At 56.6% G+C, this 17070-nt stretch overlaps 1 protein-coding gene across 4 annotated transcripts in view; it reads left to right on the plus strand.

Annotated features, from left to right (window-relative positions):
• The first annotated feature begins 675 nt into the window (after window positions 1–675).
• BMP1 (bone morphogenetic protein 1) overlaps window positions 676–17070 on the plus strand; it is a 41263-nt gene continuing 24868 nt past the window's right edge. For 2 of the 4 annotated variants that reach the window (XR_014795068.1, XM_084884438.1), the window contains exons 1-8: window positions 684–963; window positions 8472–8585; window positions 10919–11083; window positions 11175–11292; window positions 11611–11789; window positions 12532–12637; window positions 14079–14203; window positions 14766–14881. Coding sequence is in view for 3 of the 4 variants with exons in the window: in XM_084884438.1 (XP_084740564.1) it covers window positions 810–963; window positions 8472–8585; window positions 10919–11083; window positions 11175–11292; window positions 11611–11789; window positions 12532–12637; window positions 14079–14203; window positions 14766–14881 (1077 nt within the window). In the remaining variant the exon portion in view is untranslated. Of the gene's footprint in view, window positions 964–8471; window positions 8595–10918; window positions 11084–11174; window positions 11293–11573; window positions 11790–12531; window positions 12638–14078; window positions 14204–14765; window positions 14882–17070 lie in introns of those variants that run through there. The other 2 variants (XM_084884439.1, XM_084884440.1) reach the window with 2 other exon arrangements.

The following is a 17070-nucleotide window of genomic DNA, read 5'->3' on the forward strand; positions in this document are numbered from 1 at the left end:
TGGGGAGCACAGGGGGCTTTCCCAGTCCCCGGCCCAGGATGCTGGGGAAGAGCCCCCCCCTCCCCCGGAGCGATCCGCGGGCTTTCGGCGCCCCCCAGTGGTGTCTCCCGAGGGAGGGCAAGAGAGAACTCCAGGGACAGGGACCGAGATGGGAGAGAGAGGGCGAGGATCCGGGAAGGGGCTGAGAGCCGATGGCTGGGAAGCCGGGGCAGGGACCCGGGGACGGCGAGGCAGAGGCGGCGCGAGCGACCTGACAACGTGTCCCGCACCGGGAGCGGCCGGGCCGGGCGCGCACGGGGGAGGCGCCGCTAGAGGGCGGCTGGCGGGGGAGAGGGGGCCCCCGCCGGCACCCCGACCCGCACCCCTTCTTCCCGGCCCCCCAAGCCCCTTCCTGGCGAGGGCCCGCGGCTCGCCTTCCCCGCCCGGGCTGGCGCGGGGCCGGGGCCGGCCGGCGGCTCGCGGTCCCAGCCCCCAGGGGGCCGGGCTCCGGGCGAAAACCCGCCCCGCAGCGAGCTCATTTCCCTAAAAAAAGGGGGGAGGGAGGGAGCGAAGGAAGGAGAGAAAGAAGGGAAGGGAGCAGGCGGGAGGCTGGAGGAGGGAGCGGGCCGGAGGGGCGGGGGACAGGAAGGAGGCGGCGGGCGCAGGGAAGGGGAGCGCGGGGAGCGCGGGGGGAGCCGGCGGGCGGGGAGAGCGGCGGGCGGGCGGGGAGGGGAGCGCCTCCCCCTCGCCTCCAGCGCTCCGCTTCCCCTCGCCCGCTCCCGCGTCCGACCGACCGAGCGCGCCCCGCCGCCGCCGCCGCCGCCGCCAGCATGCCCGGCGTGGCCCGCCTGCCGCTGCCGCTGCTGCTCGGGCTGCTGCTGCTCCCGCGCCCCGGCCGCCCGCTGGAGCTGGCCGACTACACCTACGACCTGGGCGAGGAGGACGACGCGGAGCCCCTCAACTACAAAGACCCCTGCAAGGCGGGTAAGCGAACCCCCATCCATCCTGCGGCCTGCGGGGCGCGAGGCCGGCGGGGGGCCCGGCCGGGCCGGGAGGCGCGGGCCGCCGGGGGCTCGGGTGGGGGCAGGACGGTCCGGGGTGGGAATGCTGGAGCTGCCTGGTTGGCAATGCTGCGGGGAACAAAAGAAGGAGGGGAAGAGGGAGGGGAAGTTTGGGGGACTTTGAAGACTGAACTTTTGGGCCGTTCGTGGAAGCCGATGCCTCTTGTCCTTCCTTAGAGGATTCCTGGGGGGGCAGGCTCCCCGGGTCCCGAGAGAAACCTGCAGCCAAGGAGGCTTTTCCTCCTGCAGGAAACTTTTCTGGCCAGAGAGAGAGAGAGAGAGAGAGAGACTTCTCCCTAGTCTCTGGCTCCAGGACATTGATGTTTTCCAGCCTGTCTGCCGTCTGGGCTGCCCTGGGAATGCACATCTGTCTCCTGGGTCCCGGGCTTGGGACGGCCGGCATCTCCAAGGAGCAGGTCTCCTGAGGCCCCCCGCCCAGCACAAGTGGAAGAAGGTTTTTCAAGGGATCCTCTGAAATCATGATCCCTGGGTGCCTCCGGGGTCCCCACCAGCACAGCAGCCTTCCTGTGGCGGAGGAGACAGCTGTCAAAGTCAGAGAAGTCGGGGCAGGAGGGGACTTACCTCTGCCCCCGGTGCCAGGAGCTCCCACCGAGGCCCAGCTGCGGGAAACCCAGAAAACTCAGACAACTGCATTTCAGCTCTCTCGGGCCATAGACACTGGAGAGAGCTATTAGATGAGGTCAGGGCTGTGTGTGTGTGTGTGTGTGTGTGTTCTTTGTCCGTGAAGACTCTGTGTAACCTCTTCACTCCTGCTAGGCCCAGAGAGGTCCTGCCCCAGTAGTGACCAGATGGCCAGGCACCCCGGCTATTTGCCTGATCCGATGACCCCGCACAGGCTGCTTGGGACAAGAGAACACACAGGGCATAAGATAGCAGAGCCTTTCCTTGCCTTCCTGCCTCTGACTTCAGCCTTCCTCCAAAGAGCCAGAGCCAGAGGCAGTGAGTGGCACAGCTCCTGGGCTTCGAGGCGTGCCTGTGGGTGGCACAAGGGGCCGGAGGGGGCAGGTAATCCTGACCCTGGGGACTCCTCTTGGGTGGATGGATCACAGAAAGCTGCAGAATAGGAACCCCTTCCTGTGGGAAGAGGAGAAACCGAATCCCTCCGCCCTTCGTCCTCCACCCCTGCCGGGCTGCGGGTAAACCGCGGAGTCAGCTGTCATCCTTCTCACTGGGCCTCGAGTGGGCGTGAGGCGGAGTGGACAGAGCGTGGGCAGGCAGACCTCGCTGTCAGTCCTGGGTCCTCAGCTCATGAGGTGTACCACCTTGGGGGTGTTAATTAGCACCTGTGAAACGTCACTTTTCTCACCTGTAAAGTGGAACTGACAGGACACCTCTCCGCAGAGTGGGTGGTAAGGGGTAAATACGAGAACATACATAAAACACTTATTGCAGCTTAAAACACGCTAAATAAATAATAAATAAGCATTAAATAAATGTCGGCTGTCTACTCCGTTTTCTGTGCCCCACACTCTCCCTCCTTCTTCTTCTTCTTCTTCTTCTTCTTCTTCTTCTTCTTCTTCTTCTTCTTCTTCTTCTTCTTCTTGGAGCGGATGGGCTTAGTTCTCAGGAAAAGTGAGTGTGCCCCTGACTCTGTCTTTTGTCACTCACTCAACTGATCTACATTTACCGAATGCCTACTGTGTGTCAGGCCGTGGGCTCGAAGTTGTGGGAGACACAGAAATATCAGGCATGGCCCCTGCCCTCAAGGACCTTGCTGTCCAGGAGGGGAAAATACATGGGGACGGAACCAGCAGCACCAGCCAAGATGTGTGTGTGCTCCCTTGGAGGGAGAGACCCTGAAGGCTCAAGGAGCTTCCCGCCCCTCTGCAGCCGGGTGTGGTGGTGGTGGCGGTGGAGACACAGGGAGCAGAGCAGGCTGGGAAGGTTTGGAGGAGGCAGGCTGGAGCAGGGCCTTACAGAATGGGTAGGAAGTCAATCTGACACATTTCACTACTGGTTGGAAGCGGGGAGTGATTTTCAGAGCAGCGGGAGGCTGAGGGCTTTATCCCCAGGCTCAGATTTCATGTGAGGGTGGGGCTGGCTGACTTGGAACTTCAAACAAGGGTTCTGGAGAAAGCTCTACCCCAGGGTGAAGTGAGGCTGGTGGGGAGCCGAGCCAGGCAGGAGGGTGGCTGAGAGGGCCCCGGAGTGTGACAAGGCCAAGAACCAGGGTCAGACCAGGCCTCCCTCCTGGGTGTGACCGGTGTAGCCCTGCCTCCCGCCAGAATCCTTAAGACCCCACACCCACAGCCTCAGACCTCAGGTCCCCAGGCGCTTCTCTCTGTGCCTCCTGCCAGACACTGCCTCTGGCTCCCTCTGATCCCTGGCCTCCAGGTTGGAGGCGGCTCTGCAGGCACCCCTCCTTTTCCTGGGCTCTGCAGATACTGTGCTTGTAACAAATTGCAAGTTTGTGACACCCTTTGTCAAGCAAGTTTATCAGTGCCATTTTCCCAATAGACTCAGGTGATGCTTGGCATTTTTTAGTATTAAAACATTTTCAGTGAAGGTATGTACCTTTTTAGACACAACGCTATTGCATACTTAATAGATTGCACCATAGCGTAAACGTAACTATTATATGCCCCGAGGGACCAAAGTTTCCACCTGGCTCGCTTTATTGTGGTATTGACTTGATTGTGGGGGTCTGGAACTAAACCTGCGATATCCCCAAGGTATGCTTGCCCTTCCTTCGGATGCACCTGATGTGCCTGCTTCCCCCTGCTCACAGGACCCTCCCCCAGGTCTCTCCTCTCCCCGCTTCTCCTCCTTGCACACAGAGGACCAGGAATGAAAGCCCCATTGATTCTCCTGGCTCACCTGCGATCTCTCAGGATAGCCAGGCTGCTTCCTTTGAGGTCACCTCTTGCTATTACTGTCAGGCACAACACAATTTGCCCTTACTGCAGACACAACTCTGCAGCAAGGGCAAAAGTTAGACCCTTCCTGCCCTGGAGAGGTTTCTGGGTCTGCTGGGCAAAACCAGAGCAATAGGCAGGACACCGAGCTGGTGTGTGTGTGTGTGTGTGTGTGTGTGTGAGTGCTGGGAGCTGGTTTCATTGAGCACCGCCCCCCCGTGCTTCCCCCCCATCCCCCCTCCACACACACACACTCTTTTGCTCACTCACTCTTGCCCAGGGAGATCTCGAGTCCTGATTTCGTCTATGTTAGGTTGCCAGGCCATCAAGGGGGTCCTTGCCCGAGACACCCAGCTCCATGTGGCTGCCCAGTGACTTGCAGGGCACTGGGAGAGACGTGGAGGCAGGAACTGGGACCCAGTTGCTCCCATAAGCAGGGACGACCCTAGGGCCGCTCCCTAGCCAGCGAGGGCCTTACCTCAGCCTCCCCTGGCAGCTCGGAGGTCCGCTTTGGGAGGGGAGGTGGGCCATTAGCTCGCCAGCCCTCACCACCGCTCTCACCCCGGAAGCCTCGAGGCCCAGCTTAGGATGCTGCAATCTCTTCTGCTGCCAGACCACATTCCCCCTCCAGACACTCTGAGTGAATCACCTACCCACTCGTGCCCCTGCCCCTGAGTCACCCTCTCTTTTACGTGCCCCAAGGGAGGCGGAGAAGACTTCCAGTATCCCTCGGCTCCAGATGGAGGGGCCCCAATGGGACTCCCCAGGGAGAAGGAACTCTCAAACAGTCTGGTTTCTCCGAAGATTTTGGGGGTGAGGGAAGAGGGAGGAGTAGAATATGTTATTCCTCAGGCCACTGAGGGCCTCCGAAGGATATCCAGAGGAATCCACTAATCACCTACCTGTGTCCCACACACACGATCTCTAAAGGCGCCCTTCTCCTCTGGTGGCCTGGCCTAGGAAGCGGGGTATGCACATGCCGTTATTTGCGTGCATGGAAATACTAGGGCTCCCTAGGAAAAGCGGTGGAGTGTGTTTTTGCACATTGGTGCACGTGCCCCTGGTTTGTGGGCAAGTCTTCTCTTCAGCTGTCCGTGTGTGTACCCCCGAGTGCATGCGTGTGCACATATGCCCCTTGTGCATAGAGGACAGTTGTGATGACCTACAGACATTTGTGGGGGCTTGAACACGCCTTGTCCCAGCCGGAAGCTTGCACTTGTGTGATGGGCCTGTGTATGCCCAGTACACATGGCGCTGGGGTTTCATCTCACCAGAAGCTCCTCTCTGTCCCCTCCTAAAGAGGTGCCTTGCCACACCCCGGAGGAAGAGACTGTAAGGTCAAGAGGCCAACCTGAAGGATGGGTTCTTGGGGTCCAGTGGGCTCTCTTCTTTTCCCTCTTACTCCTGAGACCCCGTGATGGAGCAGCCGTGAGTGCTCCTGGCCAGTGTACAGCCAGGAAACAAAACAAAGACTTTCGATTCCATGTTGAAAACAACTACTGTCCTGACCTTGACCCCAGGGCTTTTTCCCATAAAAGGAAGGGAGTCCAGAACGCCCCAGCATCCAGATTTCCTAGAGTCCCCAGTGGGGAGCTCACATGGGCAGGGTCTTCAGGCCTAGCTCCTGGCCATCAGGCTCTCCTGCCCACCTCATCTCTCCCCGCCCCCACAGTTCCCACGCATTCTTCAGTCATGACATCCCCACCCCAGGGCACACTGGTTATGCAGATGAGCTCTGTGGCCAGCCCAGGGCCTGTCCAGCCTTCCACTGGCCTCCTCACTGCCCTAGTCCCACAGGCCAGCCCAGTTCTGAGCACTCGGGCTCCACTCAGCCAGGAGGCCCCTGTGGGTGAACCAGTGTTCCCTCAGAAAGTGGAGAGTGGAACTGGAGCTTATGGGATTATAATTAGGGTAATATTAACAGTGTCCATTTACTGGGTGCTTACTATGCTCCAGGCTTTGTGCTAGGTGCTTCATTTATATGCCTTCTTTCATGTCAATAAACCGTAGGATATTTAGCTCCTCTAAATATAAGAGAAAATTGAGGTTTAGAAGTCTCTATGACTTGTCAGCCAGAAGTAGCCAAGTTAGGATTCAAAGACAGATTTGCCTGACTCCAAAGACCTTGCTCTTCGTTGCTGTGTCCAGAGAGGAGTCTACATGTCCAGCCACATGTGTGTATGTGTTGTCTGTGGTGTGGGTACATGAGCCTGGGAGCGCAGTGTCTGGGGGCGTTCATGTGGCCCGTGAGGGCCTGTGTGAATGTTGGCATGTAGAAACCCACCACTGCTGCCTTGGGATGAACCTCCCATCCCACGTCCTTGCTAAGTCTGCCTTTGCATGTCCCAGCGGAGAAGTGTCTTCTGTTGCTGTCCCATCAGTTGCTGAGCCAGGGGTAGCATTTTAAATAGGAGAATCTTTTCCATGTGGTGGAAGACACATTGGGTCATTTATGGGCTGGTGACTTTGGACAAGTCATTTCCCCTCGTAGGCCCAAGTATTCTGATCTCTAAAGTCAGGGAGGTTAGCCCTGGCTGGTTTGATTCAGAGGATTGAGCGTCGGCCTATGAACTGAAGGGTCCCAGGTTCGATTCCGGTCAAGGGCACATGCCCAGGTTGCGGGCTTGATCCCCAGTAAGGGGCATGAGGGGGGCAGCTGATGGGTGATTCTCTTTCGTTGTTGATTTTTCTATGTCTCTTCCTCTCTGAAGTCAATAAAAATATATTTTAAAAAAATAATAATAAAAAGTAAAGTCAGGGAGGGTATCTCTCCATGAGTTTGTAATGGGACACTCATAGGCAAATAGGTGGAGAATGGCTTAATGGGCATGTACTAGGTGGGCCAGGATTAAATGAATGCTTTAATAATGTGAAAGTACTTTGTCAACTGGAAAACACCACACAAATTTTGACAATTATTAGTAGACAGGAGTCATTATCGCTACTGTTACTGGCTCAATGAGTTCAGAACCTAGTCAGTTTGTGTGTGCTGGAGCTTGTACATGTGTTTTTTGGGACTGTCTGTGACCGTGTGTGTATTTTTTGGTGGATGTGTGTGTGTGTGTGTGTGTCTGTTTTTGTGTATATGTATTTACATTTATGGGTTTTACCAAAGTAATGACCTTGAGTGCAGTAAGCACTGAACTGGGAACCAGGAGGCCTGAATTATAAATCCTGCCTGCCTAGTGTCTGTCAGCATGGTCTTGGTTAAGTCATTTCCCCCCTGGGCCTCAGTTTCTGTAAAAGGGAGAGTTGACCTCAATATAACTGCTCAAGTCACTCCCACGCTCGCCGGTCCGGCTCCAGGTCACAAGCTACGGGAGAGTGTGGGCCTGTGAGCACGTGTTTGCAGGCCCAAAGCACAGTGACGTGATGTTTCACCTGGACCACCATTAGCCAGGGCCGGGCGCCTTTCAGGGAGGTGCGGGCACTGGTCACGTGTGCAGGGGTGTTCTTTGCGGAGCTCCGTGTTTGATGGCATGGGTGTGGATGTCACCCTGTGTCGGTAGGAGCACTAAACCTGTGTGTCTTGATTCTGTGTGTGTGTGTGTGTGTGTGTGTGTGTGTGTCCCCAGCCGGCTGGCCATCTGGGGAGGAGGAACCTTTGTGTGTGCAAGGCCTCAAGGTTAAAACAACTCGTGTCATGCTGCCCACCAGGCCCTTGTAGCACTGGATGAGAAGCAGATGTTGCCAGGGTGGAGCTGCAGGGAAGCTGCCCTCTGCTCCGCCTCCTGCACCCGCCCCCCCCTCCCCGCCCCTCCAACCCCAGCCCTGCGTGAAGCTGGAGTCTGAGCTCCTTCCAGAGCGCTCAGCTCAGCGGCCTGCTTCCTCTTGCTCCTGATTTCCCAAAAAGCAGATAGACTGTTTAGCCCATCTCTCCAGAATCACTGGGAGCTCCTTCCCCCCAGTGCTTTCTTACTCCCTAGGGGGGACCCTGAGACTGAACAGAAGTCACTTGAGCTATTAACCCTTTCCCTCCTGGCTGGGAAGCTCCCATCACGTGTCCCGGTCCTCCTGAAGTTCCGATCCCACTTTTTATTCCCATCCTCCCCTCGTTATGACTGACACAGCCTCTGTGGAGTGATTACCACATGCTCAGCACAGGGCCAAAGCTATGAGCCCACTAAGTAGACACTCGACCATCTGACCTTCCGTTTCCTTCATAGCACCCACCACCGTCTGGAATTCTCAAACCCAGTATTTTGTTTACTTGTGTGTTGTTGAAGGTCAGCTCCACGCGAGCAGGGACCTCATCTGTCTTGCTAATCACTGGAGCGGTGCTTGGCCCACTGTGGGTACTTACTAAGTATCTGCGAAAGAACGCTGGGGTAAAGGACATAACTGTGTTTTCGTGGAGCTAGGGGCTGGGCATCAGTTCCCCTGGGATCCCAACTGAAAAGGAAGCACGAGTCTCCCTAAGGATCCCCCCGCTGTCCTCCTTCCTCAGGGTTGGGAGTGACGTTGCTGTGGAGGCTGGGGTGTGCCCACAGGCTTGGGGCTGTCAGTGCTGGGTAGGAGGACTCACTGGGCACCTGGGCTTTTTTCTTCCCTCTAGCTGCCTTCCTCGGCGACATCGCCCTGGATGAGGAGGACCTGAGGGCCTTCCAGGTGCAACAGGCCTCGGACTTCAGACAGCGTACGATGCGCAGGTCTTCCGTCACAGCTGCAGGTACGCTGGGTACGCACCGGCCCTCCTGTGTCTCAGAAATGGGTTCCAGCCCTGGCCAGTTTGGCTCAGTGGATGGAGCGTCAGCCTGCGGACTGAGGGGTCCCGGGTTTGGTTCCAGTCAAGGGCATGTACATTGGTTGCAGGCACATCCCCAGTGGGGGTGTGTGCAGGAGGCAGCTGATGGATGTTTCTCTCTCATCGATGTTTCTGACTCTCTATCCCTCTCCCTTCCTCTCTGTAAAAAAAAACAATTAAAAAAAAGAAAGAAAGAAATGGGTTCCAGAATTGGAGAAACTGGGACCCTCCTGGCCTCCTGGCTTCTCCCCCTGCTCCCACTTTGCAAGCTTCTTGCATCCTCCAAGGCCCATTGTAAGAGTTTCTCTTGTGAAAACTTCCCTGAACACCACCCCCCGCCCCCCCGCCCACCATGACTGTGTCTCCATTTTCCATGCTCTCTCTGCTCTGCACTTACATTGTTAGCATCTCACTTATTGCACTACATTGCAACAATTAGTTTGTGTGCCTGCCTTTCCAGCTGGACTCCAAGGTATTCAAGGTCAGGGATGGGCCCTTCTTATCCCTGAATGTGGTCCAAACACCTACCAACCCACCTGGTACTTGTGAGTGGGCGAGGGGATGGGAAGGATGAGGCCGGCACAGCTCACTTCTGTCCACCTTCTCATTGCCCTGGAGCACGGTCGGTCTCCTATTACCAAAGGGTGCGGATGCTCCCTTGGAGCCTGTTCTGGGCACACTCTGCTGGTGCCAGGCCGTTGTCTTGTCCAGCTGCCCTTGCACGGGCAGTTCATGGAGTGAAAAATCAAACTATCCCACCGAGCCGCTGACCTTGGAGGATGGCCTGGTAACTAGCAAGTCTTTCTCAGCCTTAGTGGGAACTAATAGACAGGGGACAACGTGTTCCAGAATTACCTGAGAGCAGAATGGAGGAGCTGGATCACCTAGGCTGCCACTAACCCGTCATGTGACTTTGGCCTTCATTTCCTCATCTGTCAAAGGTAGATCCTGACACTTCCTGCCCATCCCAGAGAGCTCCTGTGTCCAATGAGAACGAGTACTTGGGAATACTTAAAAGAATATTTCAAGTTCTACATGTGCCACAAACATGAAGGTTTATTGGACGAGAAGGAACATTTCCCAGTCTCGGGTCCCCAGTTCCCAGTACCCCATTGTCCCCTTGTTTCGTTACAGCCAACCCTCACTGTCTGTGGCAGCTACGCATGAAGTTAGGGAATAACTGTATAGCCACTCTGTTAAGTCACTTTGAACACTGCATTAGCGAACACCGAGAGAAATACAGCTAAGTTCCTGTGAGCCTGTGGTCACAAAGTTTTCATAACTCATCTATACATGGAGCCCTGTCTTCTGTATGTTTCTGTTTGGAGACACCCCTTTTCACATGCAGCTGATTCATTGGCGTTGAACTCCTGGCCAACAGCACTGACTCATGCCTGACTGAGGCTTATCTGTTACCTGTATTTTCTCCACAAGACACATCACCAGCCTCTTGTGCATATGAACAGCAGACAGCACCTCAGTGCTGCGGGGAAAGGGCAGCCTTTTATACAGCAAAACCTCCAACAGAAAAAAGCCCAGAGATGCAGAAACTGTGGTGCTCAGTAGACAGGGAAGCATACTTGCTCACAACCTTGTCGGCCCTCCACCGGGAAGGTGATTGTTGAGTGACTCAGATTTCTCACTGCCCTGTCAGCGAGCGGCATGAAAGAGCGGAGGGAACCAAGGGTACACGGAAGAGGCCATGTTGAGACTGGTTTTTACATCTTCTAACTTGTTCTGGAATTACCTGAGAGTACCTGTCTCATTCCTCCTACCAGCTAGAGTATTACACACTCCCTAACGGCAAGGGCAAAACCTCGGTCGTGTTTGAATCACCCTAATAATCTAATGCAGCGCTTTGCTTTTAGTTACATATTCTGAAAACTGAGTAACTTTTAAAAAGGGGGTGTCATAAATGTTTAACCCTGGACACGGCAGATAAAATGAAAAACACCGAACCTCAATCTAGGAGGTAAATATGAAGTACTACTTACGAAAGTAAATTTAGATGTGGTTTAAAGGGTGGGTAACGCTCTACAATTAAAGTCGGTTTTAAGTTAAATTTCAAATTGTTGCAGCTCTTAGAAAAAAAGGAAGCGTTAAGGGTACTGATTTTTTTTTTTGGGGGGGGGGGAGCTACAAATAAATGGCAGTAAATGGGTAAATCTGGAATTCCTCAAATGAACAATGATTGTTATTTGGTTCTCTCTCCCCTGCTTCACTCACTTGCTACCGATGTCTTATTATTTCCACGCCAGGAAACTCCTCTGCCGCCAGCTGCCAGCCGGCTAACGGGCAGCCTCAGAGGAGAAGCCCGGGGAGGTGGAGAAGCAGGTCCCGGAGCCGGCGGGCGGCCACGTCCAGGCCGGAGCGCGTGTGGCCCGATGGGGTGATCCCCTTTGTCATTGGGGGAAACTTCACCGGTGAGCAGCCCAGGCGGGGACTCTGATCAGTGGGTGGAGGGAGGCAGGCTCACTGGCCCATGTGACCGCCCGGCTGCCCCTGCCCCCGCAGGCAGCCAGAGGGCCGTGTTCCGGCAGGCCATGCGGCACTGGGAGAAGCACACCTGTGTCACCTTCCTGGAGCGCACCGATGAGGACAGCTACATCGTCTTCACCTACCGACCGTGCGGGTGAGCAGGGGCCCCTGGGCAGTGTACCCTCAGCCATGGCCCCAACCCATGCTCTGCCCTGGGCCCTGCAGCTGCCCCACCTGCTTCCCAGCCCCGCGCCCATGCCCCCTCCTGCCTGGAGGCATCTCCCCAGGAATGCCTTCCTCCCCCACCCCCACCCCCGACGTGGCTGTGACGTGGCTGTGACGCCAGCACACACACCTGCGCAGCCCCGCCCCTGCCCTCCGCTCCCCGCCCCCCTGGCAGCCTGGCCCGGCCCCTGAGTGGATGCACTCCCCCAGCTCGGGACCGCCCCCCTGAGCTGGCCCCGCCCTCCAGGTGCTGCTCCTACGTGGGTCGCCGCGGTGGGGGCCCGCAGGCCATCTCCATCGGCAAGAACTGCGACAAGTTCGGGATCGTGGTGCACGAGCTGGGCCACGTCATCGGCTTCTGGCACGAGCACACGCGGCCCGACCGGGACCGCCACGTCTCCATCGTGCGCGAGAACATCCAGCCAGGTAGGCACTTGGGCCTGGGGGGCGGGACGCCGGGGCTCCGGCCCCAGCCCCTTCCCCAGGGCCCCTGCCGGGGGTGGCAGCTGCGCCCTCTAGCCATCACCCTTTGATCAACTCAGCCTGTAGTCCCAGCCCGGCCTAGGGCCCAGGTTGGCCCAGACCCCACCCCTGAGGCATCTGCTCCAGCCTGTACAGCTCAGGGACCACAGATCCGTTGTGAGCTACTCTCTCCCCCGCCCCCACCACACGTCCCCAGGTCCTGGACACAGGAACCATCCGCAGCAGCCAGAACCCCGCTGGCCCTCAGGGTGGAATTTGGGGAGGGGTCAGCCCACTCCCATGCTGTCTGAGTCTTTCTTGTCACTTTTACTCAGTCTTTTCTGCTCTTTGCCGCTGCTGTCCTCCAAGGGTTATTTCCCCTCTCCCTTCTCCTGGCTATGTGCTCTCTTCCCTCCCTTCCTGTTTCCGCCCTCTCTCCCCAGCCTCCTCCACTCCTCACAGCTTTCATCTCGCTGTGGTTCTAGAAATGGGTGCTTCCTCCCCATACTCCCTGGAGCCTTCCCCGCAGCAAGTCCTCCTTCACCCCGCCCCTCTGCCCCTCCCCCCCAGGCTTTCCTTGGCTGCTCCCCGGGACCCTCAGGTAGGGGGGCACCTCGCAAGTACAGGGAGGACCCCGTTTCCCACCCCGTGTCCCACACAGATCTGCCTCCTCCCACCCCCACCCCCTTTCCGTGGTTTTTCTCAGGGCAGGAGTATAACTTCCTGAAGATGGAGGTCCAGGAGGTAGAGTCCCTGGGGGAGACCTACGATTTTGACAGCATCATGCACTATGCCCGCAACACGTTCTCCAGGTGAGAGTCTGTCCTGCCCCCTGGGGCCTCCCACTGTGCACCAAGCTGCCCCGCTGGGGTTGTCAGCAAGGGCAAGAGTGGGCCCTGAGCAGTTGCAGCCCCCAAGCAGAGGACCCATGGGTGCTGCCTGGGCCCATGCAGGGCCCGGACTCACACAGCCTGGGTGCTTCACCTAGAGCTGTGCACGCTGAGGGCAGCTGACCCATGGGGCTGAAATCCAGCTACTCTGCCAGCGGTGTGCGCTGTGGCCCAGAACTGTCTGCCCAAAGGAGCTGGGGTACCCCTCTGCTGAGACCCGAGGGGGCTGGTTTTCCTGATCTGTCTGCCTTTTTGTAATGGGCTAACTTGCACTGAGACCAGCTCCTGCCCTTGATCAGCCCCCTCACCACCTGACAAGCACATACACACCTACTCTTATTCTGAGCCCAGGTTCCCAAAGCCACTGCTGGAACCCGGAGGTAACGGGCCAGCCATCCCCACCCCAGTTTCTCGTTAGCCTAGTGTGGGAACCGACCCTCATCCTTCTCACACTCCTTCCTGCCTGGCTTTTCCCAGGCCTGGCTTTCCTCATCCTCTCTCTGCCCCCGCCCCCCCCCCTCCCCCCCCCCCCCGCTCCAGCTCTATCCCAGACAGCAGTCCTCCCCCAGCCCTCCCCCCCCACGCCACCCTCCCTCCCCCTGTCCTCAGATCTCCTTCTGGACCCGCTCTTCCTGCCTCCAGACCTGAGGGACAGAGACCAAGGAAGGGCGGTGAGGTCATCCTGTCCCCCACGCCCACAGCCCCCCCATACATTTCCCACCACATCCCTCCCCGCCTCCTGCTGAGTCCCCCCCAGCTGTGTGAGTCAGGGGCCCTGGGGAGGTGCAGGGCTGCCTGCTTCCCCTCCTCCCAGACGGAAACACCCAGGCCTGTGAAGGCAGGAACTGGGAGGACAGGAGGACTGATGGTGGGGCTGTCCCCAGGGTCTGTTCGGGCCACGGTGGAACCTGCCCTTTGGCCTTGTCCCAGGTGCTGCCAGAAGCAGCCGTGCCAACAGGGAGAAGCGTTGGCACCGGGTCACCCTGGGAGAAGTGCAGCCAGGGCTGAGTCGGCCCAGGGGCTGCAGCAGCAGGGGCTGGAGGCACACCCAACGCTCTCCTGGTGCTTGGAGTCAGGGCCTCACTGAGCTTGGCACCGGTGGGTCCCCGGGGCATCCTGGGCCTGTGTCCCTGGCCCCCCAAAGTGTCCCCGGGGCTCCCCCAGGCTCCTGTGCTGTGGCTGCCACGGAGCAGGGTGGCTGCTGGTCAGTGGGCAGCATAATGACAGGGTGAGATGTCTCCACCCGTCCCTGACCCTGCTGAGGAATGTCTGGGCGCTGGCAGGGTCGTGACCTTGGGTGCACACAGACATGCCACCCCTCCTTCCGTCAGCTTCTCACCCAGGTCGGGCTTGTCCTCCTCAGGGGCATCTTCCTGGACACCATTGTTCCCAAGTACGAGGTGAACGGGGTGAAGCCTCCCATCGGCCAAAGGACTCGGCTCAGCAAGGGGGACATCGCCCAGGCCCGCAAGCTCTACAAGTGTCCAGGTCGGGGCAGAGCGGGATGAGCTGGAGAGGAGCAGAGAGCGGGGCCCCAGGCAGGCAGAGCCTAGGACCTGGAGCCAAGGAAGTTAAAGGGGAGCCTCAGAGAAGACTGGGGCTGCTTGGTGGAGGGGCCCTCAGGGAGGGGCAGTATGGACCAAACCGGGGATAGGAATAGGTGATGGTGAAACACTGAGCCACTCACCTTCTGAGGATCTTGGGGGCGGGGGGAAGGGGGATACCAGGAGCAGAAAATGGAGAGAGCAGAGCAATTCTCAGGGAGTGGGGACGCGTGAGGCTCACCAAAAGGAGCCTGACCTTAACGCTGGAACCTAGTTGCCTTGACAACAGGACATCCTGCAGCACTAGGCGGGGAGGTAGGATGGTGTGAGCTTATCTGTGAGGAGAAAGGGCTGGATCTTAAAGGGACAAGACCATCCCAGACTCCCCACTCCTGAGCTATTTTCCTCTCCTGCAAAGATGCCAGGGCTCAGGGTGGGGAAGCCAGAAGTTCAGGGGGGATTGGGCCCCTGCTGCCAGCCACTCAGTTGTTTCCTTTCCTTGGCAGCCTGCGGAGAGACCCTGCAAGACAGCACAGGCAACTTCTCCTCTCCCGAGTACCCCAACGGCTACTCCGCCCACATGCACTGCGTATGGCGCATCTCCGTCACACCCGGGGAGAAGGTAACTGAGCATCCCTCTTCTGCCAGGACCGCAGCGGGGCAGCACACAGTCAGCGTGGCTGGGAGAGACCTGCCTGAGGACCATAAACCCATCCACCCCACAAGAATGACGCAGCATTAGTGAGGAGGGGCTTGGCTAGCTCCCAGATAGCACTCCCTGTATGTCAGGCACTTTTCTCAGTGTTTCTGAGATCCATTCACAGGCTTTTCTATACATGGACTATAGACTTCCCACCCAACTCGGGAGCTTCATGTCCTTTGTATTTTCATTGCTCCCAAGAGTCCTAAGACTTTATTTTCCTGGGTTGGAACATGGTGCTTACTGTCCTACTGCAGCCTTGCGGGGTCTTGAACTGGATTAGACTTTATGTATGGTGACATTGTTCAACCCAACAGCACTCAATATCATTTTGAATCAAAACTGCATTCTCTAACAGGGGTCTTCAAACTACGGCCCGCGGGCCACATGCGGCCCGCAGAGGAGTCTGATCCGGCCCGCCAGGTTTTTTGGGCAGTGAGCGCAGCCGAGGTGTTACAGTAGGAATTAGTAGTTCATATAGTCCGGCCCTCCAGCTCTCTGAGGGACCGTGATCTGGCCCCCACTTTAAAAAGTTTGAGGACCCCTGCTAGCCATCCCTTTCATTCTGATATGCATGGCCTTCTAGGACTTCAGAACTGGGTCTTTGATCAAACTATTGAACAGGACATGAATCAAAGCAGAGTTAAGATCTCCCTCTGAACTGACCTTGACCCGTTCATGGGCAGGCTCTGGGCAGAGTTATTCCACCTGCTATGACCCCATTTAATGTCATTACCATCCAGCCACAGGTCACCCCCTAGTTCACTGGGATGTGAGCTTCTTCTGAAATCACACCTTCATCATATTTATATCCCTGTCACAGGAAGTGGTTAATAAGACCTTATTATGTAAATGGTGGTCTTACCAAACAAGTCCGCTGACCCCTTGTCAGTAAAACCCCTTTGGGGGGGAAAAATGAACCCTGGGGACAGAGCATTTAAAGGGCCCACAAAAATGGAAGTGAAATTTGTGACATGCCTTGTTTCAAGTGAATTGGCTCCTGGTAATCAAGTGTTCCTTTTCTAAATGGTCACAGTCCATCTATTTAATTGGGATTGACATTCAGCTCAGTGGTTTGCAATTCCCAGAATTTACTCCAAACCCCTGCTCCCAGAACACAGGCACACATAACAGACCCCCCCCTTCTGAAGTTGGGAAAGCGTTCCTTCCGAGTTCTCAAGGTTGCAGACGCTGATCACATCTGCAAGTTATTTGACTGTCCTCTGATGTCATTTTTGAGCCTAGACACAGAGTTAACTTTGCTCCCTGACTCTCTCCTTCTTTGTTACTGAGCTCCCATTTCCTTTCCAACTATGCTTCTTTTATTTTTACCGTTGCAAGATTATTTTGTTAGCAGTAGACTTCTACTGAGGGTTGAGCAATTCTGTCATCTCTCTCAGTTTAACGTTCTTCCATCTTCTCTCGAAAATGAACCCATCCCTTCCGTGTTCTTCTTCTTGTTCTGAACCTAACTCAAACATTGCAGTCCGTTTTGCTGTTTTGTACTGACTGTGCCCTGCCTTCTCCTAGTTCTCTGCTGAGGGTCCTCGCTGTTTCAGCCTTAGGAAATCTCACCGCAGAGAATCATAATAATACTTAATGATTATTGAGCATATCATCATTATGGATGAAAAGGGGTGTGAGGCAGCCCCAAGGAGCATAATCTGAGCTTTGCTTTCCTGTGCGGGAGGTTGGCTGAGTCAGCAGGGATTTGGTAGGTTGGTCAGCATCTGCGTCTTCCCCTGTTGCTCAGGCTGGCGTGGGCTGGCCATGGTCTCTAGTGGATTCATGGCCTTTCCCTAGGAGCCTCTTTGCCTCCAGCCTGCTCCCTCCGTAATTCCCAGAAAACTTCCCGTCTTATTTTGGAGGCCTGCCAGTAGGTCCAGGGAGAGATGTGGTCTACAGATAAAAATTCCAGGTTAATCAGTGCATAGTTGTAGAAATTCAAAAAATAAAAGCCACCCACTACCCTGGATGAATTGTTAGAGTTGTAAAGAGAATCTAAGATGAACCCCGGGGCTGGAGCCAGTTTGGCTCAATGGAGAGAGTGTCAGCCTGCTGACTGAAAGGCCTCAGGTTCAATTCCGGTCAAGGGGGCAAGCCCAGGTGTT

This window comes from Pipistrellus hanaki, assembly GCF_964339955.1.
Source record: "Pipistrellus hanaki genome assembly, chromosome: 5".
Taxonomy (NCBI): domain Eukaryota; kingdom Metazoa; phylum Chordata; class Mammalia; order Chiroptera; family Vespertilionidae; genus Pipistrellus; species Pipistrellus hanaki.